Source organism: Hemitrygon akajei, chromosome 25 (assembly GCF_048418815.1).
Source record: "Hemitrygon akajei chromosome 25, sHemAka1.3, whole genome shotgun sequence".
Classification (NCBI taxonomy): Eukaryota; Metazoa; Chordata; class Chondrichthyes; order Myliobatiformes; family Dasyatidae; genus Hemitrygon; species Hemitrygon akajei.
The window spans coordinates 23430567-23457588 of NC_133148.1; the positions used below are offsets into that span (position 1 = coordinate 23430567).

Genomic DNA, 27022 nt, shown 5'->3' on the forward strand with positions numbered 1-27022 from the left:
CAAGTAGAGCAGGGGCCCAAGCACGGCCTCGTGGTATACCTGTGCTGATGGGGATTGTGGAGGAGATGTCGTTGCTAATCCAAACTGACTGGTGTCTACACGTGAGGAAATCCAGGATCCAACTGCACGAGGAGACACTGAGACGAAGGTCTTGGAGCTTATCGATTAGTTTCAAGTTAACTACAGCCAACCAATGCACTCCAAACCTCTTTTTCCTCCCATTCCCACTAGTTTGGCTCCACAGCGTTGTCCACGCTGCATTAGTAGTCCACTGTATGGTGGAGTTATTGTTACGTGCCAAGTCCTTTAAACCGAACCCAAACAATCCCAGTATCCTTTACCAAGATGGTCGCTTTCATGGCCACCCAACCAATACCTTAGTAAGATGGCCGTTTCCATGTTATTCTATAACATTGAATAAGATGGACGGTAGTCGGATAAGGCGCATGCGCTTCTTGTATCCCCTTCCCAAGATGGCCGCCTTGGCGGGGACGAATTGCAGCCATACTTACCAAGATGGACGTCGTGCCTGGCCGTGGCAAAGGAGTAACCGGGTCGATGAATGACTGCTTCCGGCGCGTGGAGACAGCAGCGGAGCAACATGGCGGAGCGGAGCGCGGCTTCCGGCCGCTCGGACCGCGACAACTTCAGCTACGGTCGGCAGCTGATGCCCCGGGTGATGTACGGCTTCCCGGACAAGGAGGAGAAGGGTGAGGAGAAGCCGGTCTCCGTGCCCCCGCGGGAGAGGGGAGGGAAAATGGGAGTGAGGGAAGGAGGCGGGGAAAGGGAGCGAGTGAGGGGAGAAGGGAGCGCGACGGGGTAATGGGGGAGGGGAGAAGGGATGGGGAGTAAGGGGGTAGGGATTAAGGGAAAGGATGAGGGAGTGAGGGGTAGCGATTAAGAGAAGGGGCAGTTGAAGGGAGGGTAATAGGGGTGTGAGGGAAGGAGAGTTGAGGGAGAGTGGACGGGGGGTATTGCAAGGGGAGGAGAGGCAAAGCGATTAGGCAATCATTCGGGAGAGATAGATGAGTGAAGGGTTGTAGTTGAGGGTGGAGGAAAGGAAAGAAGAGGAGTAACGAGGAGGAATGTTTGGGGAGGGAGTGGAAGGGGTCGGAGGAGGAGTGTGAGGGGGAATTGAATTGACTTCATTATTTACATCCTTCATATACATGAAGAGTAAAATCTTTACTTTGCATCTCTTCAAATGTGTAAGGTGCAATTATGATAATTTATATTGAATATGATGTGCAGCAGGTTAGTCAATATAACATAGAAATACAGCCGTGCCAGCGTGAATTAAGTGGTCTGACGACCTGGTGGAAGAAGCTGTGGGAGTGAGTGAACTGGTGTAGGTTGGGAAAGGAGTGGGACTGGAGGAAGAGGAGTGAATGCAGGGACGGGGAGCTGGAGGAGGGAGGGAGGGGAGGGACAGGGAGCTGGAGGAGGGAGGGAGGGGAGGGACAGGGAGCTGGAGGAGGGAGGGAGGGGAGGGACAGGGAGCTGAGGGAGGGAGGGGCACAGGGAACTGGAGGAGGGAGGGGAGGCACAGGGAGCTGGGGAGGGAGGGGAGGGACAGGGAGCTGGGGGAAGGAGGCGAGGGTCGGGGAGCTGGGGGAGGGAGGGGAGGGACAGGGAGCTGGAGGAGGGAGGCGAGGGATGGGCAGCTGGAGAAGGGAGAGTGGAGGGGACGGGGAGGAGGGAGGGGAGGGACAGGCAAAGCCCTTTAAAAATCCTATCAATCCCAAAAATCGTTTACCAAGATGGTGTCTTCTCCATCCAAACAGGAGCTGGCTTCCCAAGATGGGCACTTCCCACTTTGTCCACGCCGGTCTTACCTTCCCAAGACGGACGCTGGTCAGCCATGGCGCACGCGCTCCCTGTCTCCTCTTACCGAGACGGCCGCAGCAGGGAGGAACGCATCGCCGCTGCCCTTAACAAGATGGCCGCCGCAGGGGCGAAGCATCGGCGCCGCCCTTACCAATATGACCGCCGCACCCGACAGAGACAGCAGAGGAACCGACGTGGGAGTGGGCCGATTTCTGGCGGCGGACCGATTGGGGAGCGGGGCAGCGCGGCGGAGGAGAACGATTCTCCTCACCACTCAGTCCGCGGCGTCCTTGTCTACTGCCAGCAGCTGATGCCAACGCTGATGAATGGCTTCCCAGACAAGGAGGAAAAGAGTGAGGAGTTGGCGTCAGTGTCACCTGGGGTGGGGGGGCAGTGGGAGGGAATAGTGTGATGCGAGAGAGGGATTGAAGGCAGGTAGTGAGAGGAATGGGAGGAGGGAGTGAACGGTGGGCTGGGGAGGGGAGAGGAGGGAACGGGTGGTTGAACAGTGCATTTGGACTTGCTAACCACCCTCTTCCTCCTCTCTCCCCGGCCAGGGCTGTTCCTCTCCAACGTGCTGACGGAGATCAAGGGCAGGGAGGTGCGGGTCTGCACCAACCCCGACGGCAGCATCTTCCTGGTGCGGCTGGTGGACCAGTGTGACGTTCCTGCCCTGCGCAGCTTTCTCGCCGCCCTCCAGCCTCACCTGTGGCTCGTGGCCAGCCACCGGTGCGGGGCTCGCGTGATGCAGGCGGCCCTCCTGCAGGTGACCCAGCTCGCCAGCAACCTGCAGGAGCAGGGCGAGGAGGAGGAGGAGGAGGAGGACGCAGAGGACGAGCAGGAAGAAGGGGGCGAGGGCAGAACCCTGGAGGGGCAGGTCCGGCAGCTGAGCAGCTGTGTGCGCAGCGACCTCCTGAAGTACGTGAGGGATGCGCAGGGCAATCTCTTCGTGCGGGATCTCCTGCAGGTGCTGGGGGGAGTGGTGCCCTGTGCCAGCAAGCTGCGGAGGAGCACCCACAGGGACACACCCAAGGGTGAGTGTAGCGCTTCCGCACCATCCGGTGGGTCAGCCACGCAAATATTCTCCACGTCACAACCTCCCTGGAGTACAACCCAGCCTGTAACCCACTCCCAAGAATATTGCATTTCAGTTATCAATCCCTGAGACTGTAGTTTGGATACTCACTCACAGGGATTTGTTATTCTAGATGTAAAAACACTGAGCCCTTGGATTAGGTTTCAGCCTGTAACTCAGAATTGGGGATCTCATTCCAAACATTTCAGCTGACAACTTATTGGTGGTTCCTAAAGCAAGAAATATTTATAAGGCTTTTTCTGTTTAAAAAAAAAACCACCATTGTGGTAAACTGTCACAGTGAACGATGATGAGGTATGCACAGACAAGGCTGAGTCGAAGGTTGAGGTACATGGGTGTGAGGTGGAGTGGGAGGGCTGAGGCGTGTATGAGACAGAGGAAATCCAGAGTGAGGTTTGGTCACTCCAAGTGTAGGGCGGATTTGGAAAGTTCGGGTACGGGGCGGATTTGGGAAGTTTGGGTACGGGGCGGCGGTGTCCAGGCTCAGAGTGTATCAGTGCTACGCGGCCCAGGTCCTGGGGCGAGGAATGACCGACGTATAGACGCTGGGCCGGATGGATTGGAACGGCCGTGTGTCAGGACCTGTACTGCCTGCTGCTCTGCTGGGTTTACTCCGATCAGAGTCCGAGGTTGAGTGCCTGCTCCAGGCTTCACTTTCACTCTGAATGTCGTTTACGTTTATTGTTTGCAGTTTGTTCTCCCCCTCCCACTCCCCCTTGGGTATTTGTCGGGGTTTTTAGTTTATGGCTTCTTTCAGATTTCTTGTTTTGTGGCTGTCTGTGAGGAGGTGAATGTCAGGCTGTATAATGTATACGTACTTTGTTAGTGAATGTTCTTTGAACCCTGAACCTCTGGATTGGATTTCACTCACTCCTGAGAGTCACTTATTCTATATGTAAACCTCCTGAATCCTTGAATTAAATTCTACTCTGTAACTCACTTCTGGGAATCCAATACAAGTGTACCCCGCTTTACAAATGTTTGCTTTACGCCACTTCGCTTTTACAAAAGACCTACATTAGTAACCTGTTTTCACATTGCAGAGAGGATTTTCGCTTTTACAAAAATTTTTCCCATATCTATGATGGTTATAATGGTTCTTCGCTTTACACCATTTGGGCTTAAGAAGGGTTTCATAGGAACGCTATACCTTTGTAAAGGGGGGAACACCTGTATTCCAAATGGACACTCCCCATCCTGAGCCTCAGGATTGGATCCCAACCTGTAACCTGGTTTCTGGGAATCTAGTATTCCAAATGGACACCCATTTGGACACCTCAGGATTTCATTCTAATCCGTAGCTCACTCCCAGTCATTTGTTCTTCTTTATATAAACTGTTGGAAACCCCGTATTAAATCCAGCGTTTCACTCATTCCTGATGGCGTATTTTTCTTGGTATAAAATCGTCTGATCCCTGGTAATGTTCTTGTCCAGTCCTCCCTCCTCCTCCCGCACCCACCGTCCGTCCATTCATGCAATCCTCCGGCCGGTGACCTGCTTTGTCCCTCTCTGACAGGCTTTGACCTCGACAGAGGCCTGGACCTCCGTGCTGGACAGGTGAAGGAGTTCAGTGTCCCGGAAGGGTTCCTGGACGAGCTGCGTGACTACGCCCAGCTGCTGGCAGACAACATGACAGGTGAGGTCCCTCGCCACTGTGAGGTTCGAGGGGGCCGGCGAGGGAGGGATGATCTGCGGAGGTTGCCCCTCTCACCCTCCTCGTCTCTCCACAGAGTTCCTGACCAACCCCACGGCCAGTGCGGTTTTACAGGTGGCGGCCCGCGTCCTGGGGCGGAGGCTGCCGGCCGTGGCTCAGGAGCTGTGTTCGGCCATTCTCAAGTCCCTCGGGGAGCCAAGCCAGGACGGGCAGAGCAGGTAACCCGCGCCTCCCCCGCCGCCTCCGCTTCCCCTGCTGTGGCCGTACTCTGTCTCACAATTCCATATGACTGGTGCGCTCAGGCACGCATGGCCTGTGGGTGGCAGCTGTGTTCTGCCATCCTCGGAGAGCATTGACCATGCCGGTGGCCACAGGCGTGCACCGTGCCAACGTACACACTGTGCACGAGCACGTGAAGTCAGATTTCCATTTATGGCCACAGGCGTGCACCGTGCCAACGTACACACTGTGCACGAGCACGTGAAGTCAGATTTCCATTTATGGCCACAGGTGTGCACTGTGCCAACGTACACACTGTGCACGAGCACGTGAAGTCAGATTTCCATTTATGGCCACAGGCGTGCACCGTGCCAACGTACACACTGTGCACGAGCACGTGAAGTCAGATTTCCATTTATGGCCACAGGTGTGCACCGTGCCAACGTACACACACTGCAGGAGCACGTGAAGTCAGATTTCCATTTATGGCCACAGGCGTGCACCGTGCCAACGTACACACACTGCAGGAGCACGTGAAGTCAGATTTCCATTTATGGCCACAGGTGTGCACCGTGCCAACGTACACACACTGCAGGAGCACGTGAAGTCAGATTTCCATTTATGGCCACAGGTCTACACCGTGCCAACGTACACACACTGTGCACGAGCATGTGTAGGCAGATCTCCGTTTACACCCGAATGGGGTGAGGTTGTAGTTGACTTCAGTGCCCTCACCCACTCTGTGTGAGGGAGGGAGTGGTGTTGCTGTTGACCTCCTGCAGCTCGTTCCACATACCCACTGTGGGGGAGAAGCTTGCCCCTCGGGTCCTCTCTCGCCCTCAGTCTGTGCCCTCTGGCTTCAGACTGTCCTGCCGCAATTAGAGAATTGAGTTCGGGTCTGGTCGTCCCTTCATGGGAAGGGTGTGGAGAGGGTACGGCAGCCAATCACCGGGGTGCGGCCTATAAGGAGAGGTTGGACAAGCTTGGCTTGTTTCCTGGAACGTCAGAGGCTGAGAGGAAACCTGATAGAAATTTATACGATTATTAGAGGTGTAGGTAGAGTAGAGAGTTGGTATCATTCCACACCCCTCCAGGGCCGAAATGTCTAATATATGAGGGCGTACATTTGAAGTGAGAGGGGGATTATTCAAAAGAGATGGGCGGGGCGAGCGGAGTGAGCCTCGGATGGTGGTGAAGGCGGATACGATATGAGGTTCTTGGACGGAATGGAAGGATAGGAACATTGGGCAGAAGGGCCTAGTTAACCCTTTAATTACCAATTTAATTAGTGAGTTGAAGGTCCTGTTCTTGTGCTGTACTAGCCTGTGCCAGAAATTCAAGAGTGCTGGCGGCAGAAGTGAGTGTAGTTGCTATCATTTAGGGGAAGGTGCTTGGGAAGCTGAAAGGCCTAATGGTAGACAAGTCTCCCAGACCAGACGGACTGCACCCCAGGGTTCTACCATCAGACAGGGGGCACCGTAACATTAGGGCAAGGACTTAGAATGAGAAACAGCTTCCTCCCCCAGGCTGGGAGACTGAACTCCCAGCCTCCACCCAGGTCTCATCACGTATGAAGTGCCAGTGGAGTTATACTGTTTACTTTTTAACTTGTGACGCAAGTGCACCTTATTATTTGTTAATTTATTTGTGGCAGTATTGTGTTTGATTTATACGTACGGTGTTGCGCACTTGGTCCGGGGAATTTTGTTGCGTTCGGCGGTTTACGAGGGGTGATTGATAAGTTTGTGGCCTTGGTAGAAGGAGTCAATTTTATGTAACACTTACCCAAAAGGCTGGTATATGTCTAAGGGAAAAGGAGATCCAGCCACACACCAACCCACCTCCCGTACACGCAGGTGCTGTGAGAATCGAGTTTATGCCTCGCGCCACCCACCGTATCAACTTCACACCAAATACCGTTATGAAATACACTTTATAGAATTTACTAACATTAACTAAAGAAGTTTTAGGCAATACAATATATATACAAGGAAAGAAAAAAACAAAAGGCACCAACTTATCAAAGTTCAGTCAGTGTAGTGTACATCGTAGGAGCTCAATCAACGAATCATCCGACAGCCACGTCGTCACCCCTGGGACCACCCGGTGGTCTTACGAGCCGTCCAGCACCCGTCGCGGTGGTCCTACGAGCCGTCCAGCGCCCGTCCACCTTCCTCGTCCGTCTCTCCTCCCGACTCTCCTCACACCCCAAGCCCGCGCAACCCCCCCAAGTTCCCAGCCTCACAAAACACAATAACATTCCCCATTGATTAACAAATGAATACAATTACCATATTAGCCATTCTAAAGCGAAACAACGGCGAGAGAAACATTTAACAAAGAAGCATTCCTACTCGTAACAAACCAAAGAAGCCCTTTTTAGTAACATACACAGGACATTGTACATTTAGAAAACCTAGCACATTTATTTTTCAACATAGTCCCTCCTACGTTTACACACTTAGTCCAGCGGTCGTGGAGCAAACGGATCTTGGACCTCCAGAAAGTGTCCACAGATGGGTGATTGATAAGTTTGTGGTAGGGTAGAAGGAATTGAGTTATACAGCTCTCGTTACATGCACATGCAGGTCATCTCTGAGTGATTATGCAGAAAGTTTGAAGTTAATAACTCTTCTCCTACCCTAGGCCACGAACTTATCACCCCATCTGTGGACACTTTCTGGAGGTCCAAGATCCGTTTGCTCCACGACCGCTCGACTAAGTGTGTAAATGTAGGAGGGGACTAGGTTGAAAAATGAATGTGCTAGGTTTTCTAAAATTGACTCCTTCTACCTTAGGCCACAGACTTATCAGTCACCCCTCGTATATAGATACAGTTGAGTGACAATGAGCTTGAGGTTGAATTTGAAAGAGGTGGCTGAAGAGATTGTGGAGACGTTAGAACTGATCTTTCAAGGATCACTAGATTTTATTTCCGGAGGACTGGACATTTGCAAAAGTCGCTCTTTAAAAAGGGAGGGAGGCAGAAAGGCCAGTGAGCCTGCCTTAAGAGAATGGGTACAGAAGTGACAGATGGAATACAGTGTAGGGAGGTGTGTGGTCATTCACCTTGTGAGAAGAAATAAAGGCACAGAGTATTCTCCAAATTCAGAAATCAGAGGTGCAAAGGGACTTGGGAGTCGTAATGCAGATAAACTTGTGCAGGTTGAGTCTGTGGTGAGGAAGGCAAATGCAATGTTAGCATTCACTTTAAGAGGACTGGAATATAAAAGCAAGGATGTAATGCTGAAGATTTATAAGCTACTGGTCAGAATGTATTTTGAGTATTGAGAGCAGTATTGGGCCCCTTATCTAAGAAAAGATGTTCTGGCATTGGAGATGGCCCAGAGGAGGTAAATGAGAATGATCCTGGGAATGAAGGGGTTAACATATGAGGAGTGTTTGATGGCTCTGGGCCTGTACTTGCTGGAGTTTAGAAGAATGAGGGGGGAATCTCATTGAAACCTATTGAATATTGAAAGGCATGGATAGAGTGGACTTGGAAAAGATATTTCCCATAGTGGGAGAGTCTAGGACAAGAGGGCACAGAGTTAAAATACAAGGACATCCCTTTGGGAGAGAAAAGGGGAGGAATTTCTTTAGCCTAGAGGGTGCATTTGGCTGTGGAGGCCAAGTCATTGAGTACATTTAAAGCAGAGGTTGATAAGTTCTTGATTAGGCTGTCGAAAGTGACAGGGAGAAGACAGGAGAGTGGGGTTGAGAGGGTTAATGAATCAGCCATGATTGAAGGGCTGAGCAGACTGGTGTGGCTGAACGGCCTAATTCTGCTCCTATGTCATATGGTCCTTTGTGATGGCTCTGTTGATTGGGGTCAACCATAGATACTGTTGTCTACGTGATACGCAAGGCAGGGTAGCACGAAATCGAGAGCAAGCTGTTCCCACGCAGCTGATGAACCCAAAGGAACGGCAGAGACTGATACAGTTCGGCACCAGCAGCATCGCAGGAGTTGAACTCAACGTAGGACTGCCTTAGGGACCCCAGCTCTGGACTTTTCCTTGGGGGTTTACTCCTGAAGCCTTCCCGATGAGTGGTGTAACCCCCTGGGTCGCCTCAGGCTCGCTCAGCTCGTTCTCGTCTAGGGGGAGCAGCCTTCGGCCCCGCCAGACTGAGTAATCAGCTGGTGTGGATGCTGTGTGATGTCCCCGCCTCGCCAAAGAACAAACAGGGCACCATATGCGATTAAATAATTACAATTTATAAAGATTACTATAACTGATTAATAACCATACAGTATATATGAAGGAAAAGAAAATAAAGAAAAGGCGCCAAACTTATCAAAGTCCAAACCAGTTCGTGCACAACCGTTGGAGCTCAATTACTGAAGTCTTCTGGCCACCATTCGATCCCCTCCGAACTCCTCGACTCGTAGCTCAGGACCACCCAAAGTGGCCAGCCAAGCACATCTATCTTCGTCTCCTCTCCTCGGGGTACCTCCTGACCTCAGACCCCCCGCTTGGGGTCCGCTCCTCGCCCAGTTTGCATCGCGTCCGCTCTCTCTCTCACCCCCTTGTGCCGACTCCACAAAAGCCCGCCAACAATAGCTTACAGACTCAGAAGAAAGAACAACATTAATCCCAACTGGTTTACAAAGGAATAAAATTCTCGTTATCAGTAAATTTTAACCCAAACAAGCTTCCAGCACTCTCTCGCAACAAAGAAGCAACTCTCTCGCAACAAAGAAGCATTCCTACTTTTAACAAAACAAAGAAGCCATTTTGATTAACATACGCAGTAACAAAGAAAAAAAAGAAACCCCCCTTTACACTCTCCCCCCAGCAAATAAAAGTCGTGTCCTCATGACTATTAAATAACTTGCCCACTCTTCCTGCCAACACAAACCCTAACCTAGGCACAAACATTGACGTTGCTTCCCAAACAGTAAACCTCACGCACTGTTCCTCAGGCGCTACATAGGCCAACTTCTCTGGGAGTTTCCTAACCCTCTGAGACCTCCGTACCCCCTCACCTAAACCCTTCAGGCTCGGACACAACTGGGGATACCTCGGGCCCGCTACCAACTCCTCTCTCAACCTCTCACTCATGCCCCCCACTGCACACAGCTAACCCTCCCCACTACACCTGACTCAGTGGGAGAAGGGCCAAAGGTCTCTTCCTCAATCGAGGGAAAGTCAGCAAAAGGCAGTATGTATCACACATCCAGCACATCATCCTTCGAATCCGTATTCTTCCTCATTTCTGCGATCGGTAGCTGCTGTTTGATCTTCTCCAAACGGAAACACGTGTCCTGCACTGCTCCTGAAGTCTCTTCAGCCTCCTGCAATCGAGATATCAGCTTCTTCTCTGGCCCCTGCAACTCTCGCCACAGGCTCAGCAGTTCTGACTCACGCATCCCAGCCATCTCAATCTGGGACGCAGTTACTCCAACAGCTTCTTCCACCCCGACCTGAAAAGCAGCAGTTAAAGATCGGTCAGCCTCCAGTTCAGTATTCACTGCACTTCTCTCCAGCTTCTTCTTCCTCATGACTTCTTCCAGATCAACTTTCTCCAGTCTCTCCGTCTTCATTACAAACTTGATTCCGTAGAGACAGTCATTCACGAGCTGCGACCTTCGCCACTGCGACTCACGTGTCCAGAAAACACTTTACCTCTGTAGTTCTCAGTCGCTCTTGCAACGACCTCACTTCATATTCTCCTGAGGCAAATCCAAATACCAGGAGGTCATCTACATCTGCCAAAACTCCAAACACCTCCACATCCCCCATGGTCTTCCACATGCCCCACAGGAAGGTTGCAAGGGCTCTGGATATGCCCTGCGGCATCTTTTCGGACAGGAAGAATCCTAGGGAACTTATAACGGCCGTCTTCTCCTTGTTGGCCCCACTCATCGGGATCTGGCAACATCCACTCCTCAGATCTAGCACCTTAAACCACTTCGCACCACTCAGACAGACCATCGCCTCTTCAGCCCTCAGGGCCATATTCTGGTCACTGACAGTGCACCTCTTCAGCGCAATATAATCCACACACATGCTGCCTACGGCTTCAGGGGCCAGTCGCCGCAACCTCTCTCTCACCGAGGTGTCTTCAGCGGTCAACTCCCCTCCCTTGTGGTATCTCGCAGCGTCCACTAAGAGGGTCTCACCCTCAGATACTTCCCCCAGGCTGTACCACCACCGGCTCTCGTTTGAATTCGGTACCGGCCCAATGCTGCTACACACGTCCGCACAAGCAGCTCGAAACTCTGCCCCCAAGCGCACCAGCAGGATATTGGTTCTCTCCAGAACCGAAACGCTGCCCGTCTCAACAGTGTCCGGACACATCAGCATTAACGATTCACGAACCTCAGTCACCCCCACATTGGCCTCTAAGAACTCCATTTTCACTGACCAACAACCGTCGTCTGGATAATCACCGGCACTGGTACCCCAAATATCCAGTGCCCTCAATGTCGTCAAAGGTAAATGCTTCCAGTAACGGTTATAAAACAAACTGTACAGCAGCTTAACCGGCGCCCCGGTGTCGAGGATGGCTTTAACTTGACTTCCATCCATCCATAACAACACCTGAGTGCGTGGTCCCTCTAAGCCTCCAGGAATAGGGTCAGTTCCTTTCGGGAGTTCCTCGGTACATTGCTGGGAACGTGCTCCCCCAGAGACCCCAAGCCGTTCCCCCACTGGGCCTCCTCTAAGTTTCCTGACACCTCTCGGATCGGCTGAACGACTGAGGGAGGAGCTGATCCCCTTGACAGATCCCCTTGGCACCGCAAGCAATTTATCTGCCCTCCTAACCAAAAGGGATACCCTAAATACTTTCCACCAATCTCCTGCCACGGATATGATAAGCCCCCCAGCTGCGGCATTTGACTTCCAGTCGAACCACACGCATTTTCCCACACTTTCCCAGAACTGGCAGCTGTCACTTCGAGATAATTGTACCCGACAGTTCTAACAACGCCACCAGCCCGCCTACTCAAACTTCCAACCAATCCCAGTCGCTTTCCCTCAGCCAAGCACTGCCACTCACCCAACAACTGAGAGGTCTGCTCCGCCCACGTCTCCGTCCCTTTAGGGCTGGATATTATTCCAACAACCGGGCGGAGCCCACCATAGCTGGAACATACCCACCAGTCCTTCCCCGCTCTCTTAACAGCATGGACAGCCCATGGCCCCACCACCATTTCGTCAACGCTAGTCGGAACTCGAACAACGCCCTCCGGGGCACCAACAGCCACCCCACCCAACACACATGCAGAGATAACCAGCAATCGCACACCCGCAAAGGCACACCAGCTCTTCGCCGCAGACATAATTTAAAGAGGGCGATCACACAGCTTCCACAGAAAACAATCCCGGACGAGCACCCCACAATGTAACCCCTGGGTCGCCTCAGGCTCACTCAGCTCGTTCTCATCTAGGGGGAGCAGCCTTCGGCCCCGCCAAACTGGATAATCAGCTGGCGTGGATGCTGTGTGATGTCCCCCGCCTCGTCAAAGAACAAACAGGGCACCATATGCGATTAAATAATTACAATTTATAAAGATTACTATAACTGATTAATAACCATACAGTATATATGAAGGAAAATAAAATAAAGAAAAGGCGCCAAACTTATCAAAGTCCAAACCACTTCGTGCACAACCGTTGGAGCTCAATTACTGAAGTCTTCTGGCCACCATTCGATCCCCTCCGAACTCCTTGACTCGCAGCTCAGGACCACCCGAAGTGGCCAGCCAAGCACATCTATCTTCGTCTCCTCTCCTCGGGGTACCTCCTGACCTCGGACTCCCGCTTGGGGTCCGTTCCTCACCCAGTTTACAGCATCGCGTCCTCTCTCTCTCACCCCCTCGCGCCAACTCCCCAAAAGCCCGCCAACAATAGCTTACAGACTCAGAACAACATTAATCCCAACTGGTTTACAAAGGAATACAATTCTCATTATCAGTAAATTTTAACCCAAACAAGCTTCCAGCACTCTCTCGCAACAAAGAAGCATTCCTACTTTTAACAAGACAAAGAAGCCATTTTGATTAACATACGCAGTAACAAAGAAAAAAAAGAAACCCCCCCTTTACAGTGGGTACAGCCGCGAGGCAGCGGAGGTTTGAGATCAGAGTTTTCCTCCTAGATGAGCTGCCATCCACGGCTGACGAGCCCCATTTGCCCAAAGCAACTGGTTTTAAGGTGCTGGTATACTCCCTTTCGCCGCATCTCCTGTTGGTAGGAACAGCTCCGCCAGGCTTAGCTGCTAAGCCACACGTGAAGGCCAGGAGCTGGACTTGGTTGTCAGAGGCTATTTGACGCACATGCCATTGGGAGCATTTAATAGGTCACTACCTAGTGGGGAGCTTGTCCCCACTACCATCCTCTGTACGCCGGGGAAAAGGCTGTGACTGTCAGCCTCATGCTGAGCCGGGGAGGGACACAAAGTTATACAGCACTACAGCATCCGAAGTGGCCATTCGGCCCCTTTAATACCCACCTAATCTGCCCAGTCCCATCGGCCTGCACCCCGACCATATCCCTCCAAACCCTGTCCAACTCGCTTTAAATGTTACAATTAAATCTGCATCGATCACTTCCACTGGCAACTTGTTCAACACCCTCTGAGTGAAGAAATTTCCTCTCAGATTCTCCTTAAATATTTCACCTTTCATCCTAAACCTATGACCACTGGTTCTGGTTACACCCAAGCTGAGGGGAAAAAGACTGCATTCACCCTTCCTACCCTGCTCGTCAGTTTGTATACCTCCATAAGATCCCCTTGTTCCCCTGCGCTCCTGGGAATAGTCCAGCCTCTCCAGCCATCCCTATTACTCAGGGATCCTCAGGTTCCGGCATCATCCTTATAAATTCCTTCGGGCTTATTGATATCTTTCCCGAACTGCACAAAATATTCTATATTCTGTCTCACCAATATCTAGTACAACTTCAAAATATAATCCCAGTACCTACATTCAGTGCCCTAGTGTAGTCTAGTGTAGTTTTTGTGTTGCTTTACGTAGTCTAGTGTAGCCTTGAGTGGTCTCACATAGTCTAATGTAGTTTTGTGTTGATTCATGTAGCACCAGGGTCTTGGACGATCGTTGTTTTGTTTTTACTGTGTACTGTGTCAACAGTTTATGGTCGAAATGACAATAAAAAGCAACTTGACTTTTGAAGGTCAACGTGCCAAAAGCTTTCTTTATGACCCTGTCTACCTGTAGCAACACCTCCAATGAATTATGGAAACAACACACACAAAATGCTGGTGGAACGCAGCAGGCCAGGCAGCATCTATAAGGAGAAGCATCGTCGACGTTTCGGGCCGAGACCCTTCGTCAGGACTAACTGAAAGGAAAGATAGTAAGAGATTTGAAAGTAGTGGGGGGAGGGGGAAATGCGAAATGATAGGAGAAGACCGGAGGGGGTGGGATGAAGCTAAGAGCTGGAAAGGTGATTGGCGAAAGTGATACAGAGCTGGAGAAGGGAAAGGATCATGGGACGGGAGGCCTCGGGAGAAAGGGGGGGGGGGGGGGGGAAGCACCAGAGGGAGATGGAGAACAGGCAAACAACTAAATATGTCAGGGATGGGGTAAGAAGGGGAGGAGGGGCATTAACGGAAGTTAGAGAAGTCAATCTTCATGCCATCAGGTTGGAGGCTACCCAGCCGGTATATAAGGTGTTGTTCCTCCAACCTGAGTTTGGATTCATTTTGACAGTAGAGGAGGCCATGGATAGACATATCAGAATGGGAATGGGATGTGGAATTAAAATGTGTGGCCACTGGGAGATCCTGCTTTTTCTGGCGGCCCGAGCGTCAGGGCCCTGGCCCCCACCGTCTTATTTTCACCATGGACATACAGTCTCTATAGTTCCCTGGCCCCCACCGTCTTATTTTCACCATGGACGTCCAGTCCTTATAGTTCCCTGGCCCCCACCGTCTTATTTCACCATGGACGTCCAGTCCCTATAGTTCCCTGGCCCCCACCATCTTATTTTCACCATGGACGTCCAGTCCCTATAGTTCCCTGGCCCCCACCATCTTATTTTCACCATGGACGTCCAGTCCCTATATACCTCCATCCCCCACTGAGATGATCTCGAAGTTCTTCGCTTTTTTTTGGATTCCAGACCTAACCAATTCCCCTCTACCACCACTCTCCTCCGTCTAGCGGAATTAGTTCTTACTCTCAATAATTTCTCCTTTGGCTCCTCCCACTTTCTCCAAACCAAGGGTGTAGCCATGGGCACCCGTATGGGTCCCAGTTATGCCTACCTTTTTGTTGGCTTTGTGGAACAGTCCATGTCCCAAGTCTGTACGGGTATCCATCCCCCTCTTTTCCTTCGCTACATCGACAACTGCATTGGCGCTGCCTCCTGCACGCATGCTGAGCTCGTTGACTTCATTAACTTTGCCTCCAACTTTCACCCTGCCCTCAAATTTACCTGGTCCATTTCCGACACCTCCCTCCCCTTTCTTGATCTTCCTGTCTCCATCTCTGGAGACGGCTTATCTACTTATATCTATTATAAGCCTACAGACTCTCACAGCGACATGGACTATTCCTCTTCCCATCCTGTCTCTTGCAAAAATGCCATCCCCTTCTCACAATTCCTCCGTCTCCACCACATCTGCTCTCAGGATGAGGCTTTTCATTCCAGGACGAAGGAGATGTCTTCCTTTTTTAAACAAAGGGGCTTCCCTTTGTCCACCATCAACTCTGCTCTCAAACGCATCTCTCCCATTTCCCGCACATCTGCCCTCACCCCATCCACCTGCCACCCCACTCAGGATAGGGTTCCCCTTGTCCTTACCTACCACCCCACCAGCCTCCAGGTCCAACGTATAATTCTCCGTAACTTCCGCCACCTCCAACGGGATCCCACTACCAAACACATTTTTCCCTTCTGCTTTTCGCAGGGATCGCTCCCTACGCGACTCCCTTGTCCACTCGTTCCCCCCCCCCATCCCTTCCCACCGATCTCCCTCCTGGCACTTACCCTTGTAAGCGGAACAAGTGCTACACCTGCCCTTACACTTCCTCCCTCACCACCATTCAGGGCCCCAGACAGTCCTTCCAGGTGAGGTGACACTTCACCTGTGAGTCGGTTGGTGTGGTATACTGCGTCTGGTGCTCCCGGTGTGGCTTTTTATATATTGGTGAGACGCGACGTAGGCTGGGAGACCGTTTTGCTGAACACCTACACTCAGTCCGCCAGAAAAAGCAGTATCTCCCAGTGGCCACACATTTTAATTCCACGTCCCATTCCCATTCTGATATGTCTATCCATGGCCTCCTCTACTGTCAAAATGAATCCAAACTCAGGTTGGAGGAACAACACCTTATATACCGGCTGGGTAGCCTCCAACCTGATAACTTCTCTAACTTCTGTTAATGCCCCTCCTCCCCTTCTTTCCCCATCACTGACATATTTAGTTGTTTGCCTGTTCTCCATCTCCCTCTGGTGCTTCCCCCCCACACCCCCCCTTTCTCCCGAGGCCTCCCGTCCCATGATCCTTTCCCTTCTCCAGCTCTGTATCACTTTCGCCAATCACCTTTCCAGCTCTTAGCTTCATCCCACCCCCTCCGGTCTCCTATCATTTCGCATTTCCCCCTCTCCCAACTACTTTCAAATCTCTTACTATCTTTCCTTTTGGTTAGTCTTGACGAAGGGTCTCGGCCCGAAATGTTGACAGCGCTTCTCCCTATAGATGCTGCCTGGCCTGCTGCGTTCCACCAGAATTTTGTGTGTGTTGTTGTTTGAATTTCCAGCATCTGCAGATTTCCTCGTGTTTGCTCCATGAATTAAGGAGCTGTATTCCCAGATCCCTCTGTTCTACAGCACTCCTCAATGCCCTGCCATTCACTGTCGGACTTGTATGGTTTGTCCTCCTAAAGTGCAGTAATTGGTCTGCATTAAGTTCCATCTGTCACATGATTGGAAACTGATACTAACGCAGCAAATACAGCTACCGCTGGCACGAGATTCTGCCGATGCTGGAAATCTTGAGAACACACACCTTGCTGGAGGAACTCAGCAAATCGGGTAGCGCCTATGGAGAGGGAAAGACAGCCAACATTTCAGGCCAAAACCCTTTATTTGAAAAAGTAAAAGGGCAGAACTTCTAGGATAGGAAGACAGGGAAAGGAGTACAAGCTGGCAGATGATAGGTGAGGGGCAAGGTTGTGGGGCTGGGTGAAGAAAGATATTTGGGGGGGATAGGTGGAAGAGGTCAAGGGCTGAAGAAGAAAGAATTTGATAGGAGAGGACAGAGGACCGTGGAATAAAGGGAAAGAGGGAAGGAACCAGAAGGGATGATGGCAGGAGCAGAGAAGGGGTGAGAGAGTCACCAGAATGGGGGGGGGGGGGGTGGAGCTGGAGAAATCGATGTTCATGTAATCAGCGTGGAGGCTACCCAGACAAAATATAAGGTGATCCTGCTCCATCCTGAGTTTGGTCTCATCATGGCAGTAGAGGGGGGCCGTAGCTGATAAGTCAGAATGGGAAGTGGAATTGCACTGGGAGATCCTGCCTTTTGCATGGGAAAGAGCGGGGGTGCTCGGCAAAGCAGTCCCCCGAATCTGCGTTCTGGTCCTCAAACTGCCCGTGAGAGTGAGAGTGAAAACAAGGTGCAGCTCTGCTGGAGGGACTCTGAGCCGGCAGTGACAGGCACGGTGCCCAGAGGCCGGGTGGTCGGGAGGTGAAAGCCTCAGAGTGGCACGGAGCCAGGGCTGCAGCGGGTTGCAGACTCTGCGAAGGAGGAGGAGCACGATGAAACCGGAGTGGGAGTGGGAGTGGGCCCTGGCTCCTCGTCTGCCCAGGTGTTCAGTGTGAATGACCTACGCTGGTCTCGAGACCTCTTCTGCTGACAGGAGACCCTGTCAGAGGTTTTCTGAAATCATGAGAAGCAGAATGAGGGTAGACCGTATAAGGAGAGATTCTGCAGGTGCTGGAAATATAGAGCCACACGCACAAAATGCTGGAGGAACTTGGCATGTCGGGCAGCATTTGTGGAGGGAAATAAACAGGTGACAGTTCAGCCCAGTATGTCCTTTATTCCTCTCTGTAAATTCTACCTGACTTGTTGTGTTCCTCCAGCATTCTGTGTGTGTTGCTAAGAGTAGACAGTCCTTTTCCCAGCACAGATGCCAAATACAAGGGGACACTGAGGGAAAGTTTATTGAGCATTGGGTCCCTGGAATGGCCTACCAGGGCAGCTGGTGGAGACAGACACGATCGTGGTTTAAGAGGTTTTTGGATAGACCGAAGAGTATATAGGGAGTGGTGGAATACAGAGCATGTGTGAGCAGAGAGGTTAAGTTTAATTCGGCATCACGTGGTAGGCGTGGGTATGGTTGGCAGCAATGTTCCCTCCCAGATGCATCAAGGCAGAGCAAGGTAAAACAGCAACAATGCGGGATACAGCTACAGAGGAAGTGCAGTGCAGGGGAACGATGAGGTGCAAGATCGTAACGGGGTAGATTGTGAGATCATGAGTGTAACTTACTGTACTGGAGTTCAGTAGAATGGGGGGTGGGTGTAGAAGCTCTCCTTGAGCCTGCTGTTACGTGCTTTCAGGCTTTTGTCTATTGGGGGAGGAGAGAATGTCTGGGGTGAGTAGGGCTCTCGAATCTGCTGGCTGCTTTACTGAGGGAGCGAGAAGTGAAGATAGAGCCATGAAGGGGAGGCTGGTTACCATGGGCTGTCACAGCTCTCTGCCGTTCCTTGTCACGTGCAGACCTGTTGCTGTGTCAAGCCGTGGTACATACAGAGAGGCCTCGATAAGCATGGTGAGGGTTGAAGGGGATGTAGGCAGTGGAGGGCGGGAAGGAGGAAGGGTGAATGTCGGTAGTTGGATTGGGAATGGAGGAGAGGGAGCTGGGTGTAGGGGTGGTGGTGGTCACGTTGGACTGATGCATGGGCCTGGCACCCAGTTCGGGGGGGGAGAGGCTGAGGGTACACAGAAGCCTCCCTACCTCTCATGGCCTCCTGCCTTGCTCTCCCAGCTCGCTCCTGGAATTCATGAAGGACAGGACAGGCAGTCGGCTGCTGGAGGCGGTGGTCCTCGTGATGGACGCCGAGCTCTTCACCGAGTTCTACACCTCGAACCTGAAGGGCAGACTGGAGGAGCTGGCCCTCCACCCCATGGCCAACTTTGCTGTCCAGCGAGCTCTGGCAGTGGCCCCCACCTCTCTGGTGAGTAGATCCAAAGGTGGAAGAACTCAACTCCCTACCCCTCGGCCCCCTCTTTCCTCAACCCCTTTTACCTCCTCACCCCCCTTTCCCCACTCCTTTGGCCACTCTGCATCCTCACCTGCCCCACCCCGACGCCCTCGCACCTCCTCAGCATGGCCTCCAACCCTCCGCTCTTTACTGCCCACCCAGTCACCCTCCATTTCTTCTTCCAATGGCTGACTGCCAACTCTTCCACAGTTTGCGGAGATATGTGGGGAGCTACTGCCCAGCGTGGAGGATATCCTGGCCGAGGGTCACCTGGGTGTGGTCGTGGAGATGGTGTCGGGCTGCGTCCGGCACAGCAGTGGCCAGGCAGAGATGATAAACCATCTCTTGGAGGTGAGGGGTGGGTCCTAGCATTGGGAGGGAATGGAGGGGGAGAACGTGGTTTGAGAGGACACAAGAGGGAAGCGGGGAGGATGGAATGGGGTAGGAGGTGCCCAGAGGGATAAGAGAAGGGACAGTAGAAAGAGATAGCAGCAGCTGGTGGGAACAGGAGTCCTGGGTGAAGGCGTGGCAAGAGGACGGGCCAAGACACAGCAGGAAGGGGTTTTTAGGCCGGAGGAGGTGTGGGAGAGATGAAGAGAGGGAATATCCTTTGGGAAAAGGGGTAGAGTGGGAAGGAGAAGGGGTCAGGTGTGTGGGGCTTGGTTTTGGGTGAGGGGATGCTCCTCATGGGGCTTAGGGTAATTGGGAGGGGATGGGGTAATGTTGATTTCAAAGTCCACCCTTCTCTCTGCTCACAACCTGCCACCCCCACCCTGCTTTCTGTCTCCAGGCGTTCCACTGTGACAAACCCGCCTCCCGCAAACGATCCTGCTTCCTGCTTCTGGTCTCGCTGCAGACTTACCAGGTGTTCTTCCAGCTGCCGGAGCAGGACTCCAAATCCGAGTATGAGGTCAGTGGCGAGGCAGGGGAGAACCGGACCAATTCACAGCCCCACACTACTCCCAGGGTGGGTTCACACCTCTGCCATGGGCTGTTGAGCCTCTGGACCTTGTCCGTGCCACTTGATCGGAATTGCTGTCATCCTGTTTAATATTTTATGCCTCATCAGAGCCCCCTGACCCTTTTAATATTTACCCCTCGATTCGAGTCCCCTTGCCTTGTTTAATATTTTATCCCTCGATCAGGGTCTCTTTTCCTGTTTAATATTTTACACCTCGATCAGGGTCTTTTTTTCCTGTTTAATATTTTACACCTCAATCAGGGTCTTTTTTCCTGTTTAATATTTTACCCCTTGATCAGGGTCTCTTTTCCTGTTTAATATTTTACACCTCGGTCAGGGTCTCTTTTCCTGTTTAATATTTTTACCCCTCGATCAGGGTCTCTTTTCCTGTTTAATATTTTACACCTCGATCAGGGTCTCTTTTCCTGTTTAATATTTTACACCTTGATCAGGGTCTCTTTTCCTGTTTAATATTTGACCCCTCGATCAGGGTCTCTGTTGTCCTGTTTAATATTTTACCCCTCGATCAGGGTCTCTGTTGTCCTGTTTAATATTTTACCCCTCGATCAGGGTCTCTGATGTCCTGTTTAATATTTTACCCCTCGATCAGGGTCTCTTTTCCTGTTTAATATTTTACCCCTCGATCAGGGTCTCTTTTCCTGTTTAATATTTTACACCTTGATCAGGGTCTCTTTTCCTGTTTAATATTTGACCCCTCGATCAGGGTCTCTGTTGTCCTGTTTAATATTTTACACCTCGATCAGGGTCTCTTTTCCTGTTTAATATTTTACACCTCGATCAGGGTCTCTTTTCCTGTTTAATATTTTACCCCTCAATCAGGGTCTCTTTTCCTGTTTAATATTTGACCCGTCGATCAGGGTCTCTGTTGTCCTGTTTAATATTTGACCCCTCGATCAGGGTCTCTTTTCCTGTTTAATATTTGACCCCTCGATCAGGGTCTCTGTTGTCCTGTTTAATATTTTACCTGCCGATTGGGATCCATTTTGTATTGCACTCCCTCAATCAGTCCCCGTGTGTCTCTGACTCAGGGCAGTCACCTGCCTCTGATACCCTTGGGACTGACTCTGCCTCTCTCCCGCCCGCAGCCGTCTGGTGTTGCCCGACTCAAGCTGGTGAACTACCATGGTACCCTCCTGGCGCAGCACCTGCTGAATTTCGAGAAGCCCGTCACCTTGGTGCGCAGCATGGCAGAAAGCCCTGTGGATGACCTCCTCGTCCTGGCCTGTAACCCCGCCGGCAGCCACGTCTTCGACTCCCTCATCGACAGCGCCACCGTGTCCGAAAAGCAGAAGAAGGCCGTGCTTCGCAAGTTTACGGTGAGTGGGTGTGGGGGGGAACTGGCCGTAGAGAATCTGAGTACTAAATGGCAGGATGTTTATAGGGGTCCATCAAGAACAGGGGTTCCCAAACTGGGGTCCACAGACCCCTCGGGGAACAGTAAGGGTCGATGGCATAAAGTGGGTTGGGAACCCCTTTATCAGGTGGGTTACTATTAAATAGGAACCCACCTGGGGTTCAGTTGGATTCCTTTTGGGAAGTGGTGGATATTAAACAGGACAGAGGGGAAGTGAGGTTTTGATCAAAGGGGTAGCTTAGGGGTTGACAAGAATCCTGTGGGGGTGGGGTTAATGAGTGTCCAATCAAGGGACTGTTATTAAATGTATTATTGGTGGGGGTTAACCGGGGTCCTTATTCTATAGGGTGGCTGGGTTCACTAAATTGGACATTTTCAATGTGAGAAGGGTTATCATCAGTCTTATCAAGGGGTAGTGAGATATTAAGTGGGACAGAGAGGGTTAACGAGGGTAAGTTATGAAGGAGGGTGTGTTGGGGGTGGGGTAATGGTCGATGGACGGGCAGTTGCGGGTTCGGGCTCGGGTCAGAGTGGGCTGTAGCGGGCAGAGACTCTCCCCGGAGGATTCCAGGAGAGCCTGCGAACCGGAAAGGAGTCCAGGTCACTCTGAGCCAGCAGGAAGTTGTGGACTGAATGACCGCCTTCTGCAGTACAAGTCAGTGCTTCGAGGGGGAGGGGACCGTCGGCCTGGAGTCGAGGGTAGTGGGTGTACCGGGGGTGAGGTGTTTGTGGGTGGGAGGCGGGGGCAAGGACGGACTCTGTCATTGTTGTGCTCTTCACTGCTGTCCTGTTTGTAACCACATTTCTCTCCCTCTTGAACCAATCTGAAAATTCCCAAATTCTACCTTGGAATCTCCCTCCCCCGTGTCCGTGCAGGGTCACTTCTTCCAGCTGGCCTGCAGCAAGCACGGCAGCCGGGTCTTTGACCAGATCTGGCTCTTCGCGCCGCTGGAGATGCGCCGGAGCATCGCCCAGGAGCTGTGTGAGTCTCCTCTCTCCGGGCTGGAAGGGTGGAAGGGTCACCACGTCGGTGCATGTGTTGTGACGGGGGGGGGGGGGGGGGGGGGGGGTGCTGGAGGTTCAGAGAAGGAGGAGAGGATCACGGGCAGCCGGCTCCCAGCAGACTGTGGGCGGGGAGGTGTCCATGTGTTGTGACGGGGGGGTTGCTGGAGGTTCAGAGAAGGAGGAGAGGATCACAGGCAGCCGGCTCCCAGCAGACTGTGGGCGGGGAGGTGTCCATGTGTTGTGACGGGGGGGTTGCTGGAGGTTCAGAGAAGGAGGAGAGGATCACAGGCAGCCGGCTCCCAGCAGACTGTGGGCGGGGAGGTGTCCGTGTGTTGCAGATTGTGGGCGGGGAGGTGTCCGCGTGTTGCAGGGGTGGGTGGGGAGGTGTCCGCGTGTTGCAGGGGTGGGTGGAGAGGAGGCAGAGAGGGTCATGCTCTGGTGCTGGCGGCTGGGGCACGAGTATACTGCACTTTGGAAGGGGAGGTGACGAGGATCCCAGGACTGTGCGGAACGGGGGCAGGTGGGAGAGAGGTCGCAGATGTGGGACGGGGATTGGAGAGGGTCCCGGCTGGGGGCAGGGAATTGAGAGGGTCCTGGGTTCGGAATGGGAAATGGAGAGTGTCCGGGGTTCGGGACGGGAAATGGTGAGGGTCCCGGTTTCGGGACGGGGAATGAAGAGGGTCCCGGGTTTGGGATGGGGGCAGGAGAGGGTCCCGGGTGCGGGACGGGGGAGAGGGTCCTGGGTGTGGGATGGAGAATGGAGAGGGTCCCGGGTGTGGGACGGGGGAAGGAGAGAGTCCCGGGTGTGGGACGGGGAATGGAGAGGGTCCCAGGTGCGGGACGGGGAAAGGAGATGGTCCCGGATTCGGGACGGTGAATGGAGAGAAGTCGCAGATGTGGGATGGGGATTTGAGACGGTCCCGGGTGCGGGACGGGGAATGGAGAGGGACCCGGGTGGGGGCGGGGGAAGGAGAGGGACCCGGATTCGGGACGGGGAATGGAGAGGGTCCCGGGTTTGGGACAGGGAAAGGAGAGGGTCCCGGGTGTGGGATGGGGAAAAGAGATGGTCCCGGGTTCGGGACGATGTATGGAGAGAGTCCCGGGTGTGGGACGGGGAATGGAGAGGGTCCCGGGTGCGGGACGGGGAATGGAGAGGGTCCCGGGTTTGGGATGGGGAATGGAGAGGGTCCCGGGTTTGGGATGGGGAATGGAGAGGGTCCCAGGTGCGGGAAAGGAGAGGGTCCCGGACGGGGAATGGAGAGGGTCCTGGGTTCGGGACGGAGAATGGAGAGGGTCCCGGGTGGGGAAAGGAGATGGTCCCGGGTTCGGGATGAGGAACGGAGAGAGTCCTGGGTTCGGGATGGGGAACGGAGAGGGTCCTGGGTGCGGGATGAGGAACGGAGAGAGTCCTGGGTTCGGGATGGGGAATGGAGAGGGTCCTGGGTGCGGGATGAGGAACGGAGAGAGTCCCGGGTTGGGGACGTGGAATGGGGAGCGTCCCGGGTGCGGGATGGGGAATGGAGAGGGTCCCGGGTGCGGGATGGGGAATGGAGAGGGTCCCAGGTGCGGGACGGGGAATGGAGAGGGTCCCGGGTTTGGGATGGGGAATGGAGAGGGTCCCGGGTGCGGGACGGGGAAAGGAGATGGTCCCGGATTCGGGACGGTGAATGGAGAGAAGTCGCAGATGTGGGATGGGGATTGGAGACGGTCCCGGGTGCGGGACGGGGAATGGAGAGGGACCCGGGTGGGGGCGGGGGAAGGAGAGGGACCCGGGTTCGGGACGGGGAATGGAGAGGGTCCCGGGTTTGGGACGGGGAATGGAGAGGGTCCCGGGTTTGGGACAGGGAATGGAGAGGGTCCCGGGTGTGGGATGGGGAAAAGAGATGGTCCCGGGTTCGGGACGATGTATGGAGAGAGTCCCGGGTGTGGGACGGGGAATGGAGAGGGTCCCGGGTGCGGGACGGGGAATGGAGAGGGTCCCGGGTGCGGTACGGGGAATGGCGAGGGTCCCGGGTGCGGGACGGGGAATGGAGAGGGTCCCGGGTGCGGGACGGGGAATGGAGAGGGTCCCGGGTGCGGGACGGTGAATGGAGAGGGTCCCGGGTTCGGGACGGGGAATGGAGAGGGTCCCGGGTGAGGGACGGGGAATGGAGAGGGTCCCGGGTGGGGGATGGGGAAAGGAGATGGTCCCGTGTTCGGGATGGGGAATGGAGACGGTCCCGGGTGCGGGACGGGGAATGGAGAGGGTCCTGGGTGCGGAATGGGGAAAGAAGAGGATCCCGTGTTCGGGACGGGGAATGGAGAGAGTCCCGGGTGGGGAAAGGAGATGGTCCTGGGTTCGGGACGGGGAATGGAGAGGGTCCCAGGTTCGGGACGGGGAATGGAGAGGGTCCCGGGTTTGGGACGGGGAATGGAGAGGGTCCCGGGTGCGGGACGGAGAAAGGAGAGGGTCCCGGGTGGGGAAAGGAGATGGTCCTGGGTTCGGGACGGGGAATGGAGAGGGTCCCGGGTTCGGGACGGGGAATGGAGAGGATCCCGGGTGGGGGCGGGGAATGGAGAGGGTCCTGGGTGCGGAATGGGGAAAGGAGAGGGTCCCGTGTTCGGGACGGGGAATGGAGAGAGTCCCGGGTGGGGAAAGGAGATGGTCCTGGGTTTGGGACGGGGAATGGAGAGGGTCCCGGGTTCGGGACGGGGAATGGAGAGGATCCCGGGTTCGGGACGGGGAATGGAGAGGGTCCCGGGTGCTGGACGGGGAATGGAGAGGGTCCCGGGTGCTGGACGGGGAATGGAGAGGGTCCCGGGTTCGGGACGGGGAATGGAGAGGGTCCCGGGTTCGGGACGGGGAATGGAGAGGATCCCGGGTTCGGGACGGGGAATGGAGAGGGTCCCAGGTGCTGGACGGGGAATGGAGAGGGTTCCGGGTGCTGGACGGGGAATGGAGAGGGTCCCGGGTTCGGGACGGGGAATGGAGAGGGTCCCGGGTTCGGGACATAGAATGAAGAGTCCCGGGTGGGGAAAGGAGAGGGTCCTGGGTTCGGGACAGAGAATGGAGAGGGTCCCGGGTGGGGAATGGAGAGGGTCCCGGGTTCGGGACGGAGAATGAAGTCCCGGGTGGGGAAAGGAGAGAGTCCCGGGTGCGGGACGTGGAATGGAGAGGGTCCGGGGTTGGGGACGTGGAATGGGGAGGGTCCCGGGTTCGGGACAGGGAATGGAGAGGGTCCCGGGTGCGGGATGAGGAAAGGAGAGAGTCCCAGGTTCGGGATGGGGAATGGAGAGAGTCCCAGGTTCGGGATGGGGAATGGAGAGGGTCCTGGGTGCGGGATGAGGAAAGGAGAGAGTCCCAGGTTCGGGATGGGGAATGGAGAGGGTCCTGGGTGCAGGATGGGGAAAGGAGAGGGTCCCGGGTGCGGGTCCAGGGTTAGCGGATGGTTAAGATGGGGCCCCTGGATTAGGAGGTGTGGGTGGGAAGAGGGTAGGTGTCCCAGTGTCAGTAGTTGTGTAGGGCATTTGGAGGGAGGATCTGTTTAGGAAGGAGGGACCCTTGGTGTGGCCTCTAGTTGGGTGGGGGTGGTGGAGAGTAGGCCCGGTGGCTGGGAGTGGGCAGAAGGGAATTCTGAGATCCTGGAAAGTGAGATGGGGCGGTGCAGGGTCCATGGGGTTAGAGGTGGTGGGGTTGGAGGTTGGAAGTGTGTCCTGGGACATTTTGGGAGACAGAGAGGTCATGGGACCATGTATTGGTAATTCATCATCTGGGGGAGAGAGGGTGCCATGGGCAATTGGGCAACATCTGGTAGCCTTTACTAGGGTGACGTTCCTGCTCTTTGTCCCCCCCTTTGCCTCCCTCCTGCCCCTACCTACACAAACCCCCCCCACTTCCTCCAGCTGAAAAGAGGGAACTGTTGAAGGCCAGCCGCTATGGACACCGCGCTATCCGGAAAATGGACCTGGGTACCTTCCGCAGGAAGCTCGAGGACTGGGAGAGTTTCCAGGAATCTGAAACCAGGAAGCGCAAGGCAGTCTCCGACATCCTGGAGACTGAAGCAGGAATGCCAGAAACGCCGTGAGGCTTCTTCCCCCCAAACCCCCACCCCCTGCTCCGGTCCGTCTCTCCCGGCGTTCCCTCTGGGTGTGACTAATCCGGTCGGGGCAGAGGGGAGGCATCTAGTCCGGAATGGCCGTCGGAATCCTCTGCCGGCGGTTGGAATTCCCGGTATCTGCCGTGACCGGGCCACTCAGACATTTGCAACTTTGGAGCAGGGTGGTGGGGCAGGTGGGGCAGACAGTCTGCCCCCGTTTCTACCCTGGCCCCCCCATCACTGAGAACCCCTTCCCTCGATATCCAGAAACCTGTTAGTCTGTGAGTGGACTAGACTCCGGGGTGGCGTTTGAGTTTGGGGACAGAATTCCGAAGTTGCACCGTCCTCCGAGTGAAGAAATTTCGTCCTCTTGTACGGCTGAACCAGTACTCCAGACTTTGCCCCCTCCCCGCCCCTTGTGGCCATCGGGGGTAACAATCTAAGGTCAAACGCTGGAAGAACTTTGTCATGTTTGGTCACCTTGAGCTTCAGCAGAGCTCACCTGCATCGACTGTCCGTAAAGGTTTTAAGCAAGAACGGTTTAAAAGTAAGTTTTTTTTAAAAAGGAGAACAATAAACACGCAGGTGGCAGTAATGAGGGTCACCCACTCTCAGCTCA

General features: G+C 53.9%; 1 protein-coding gene across 1 annotated transcript; it reads left to right on the top strand.

Annotated features, from left to right (window-relative positions):
• The first annotated feature begins 555 nt into the window (after positions 1 to 555).
• Positions 556 to 27022, top strand: LOC140716450 (nucleolar protein 9). The gene is made up of 11 exons (XM_073029189.1): positions 556 to 710; positions 1785 to 2180; positions 2385 to 2861; positions 4441 to 4560; positions 4655 to 4796; positions 18770 to 18959; positions 19197 to 19337; positions 19777 to 19896; positions 21054 to 21284; positions 22199 to 22304; positions 26210 to 27022. Exons 1-11 carry the CDS (start codon positions 563 to 565, stop codon positions 26389 to 26391), a joined length of 2253 nt encoding a protein of 750 aa, XP_072885290.1. The 5' UTR covers positions 556 to 562; the 3' UTR covers positions 26392 to 27022.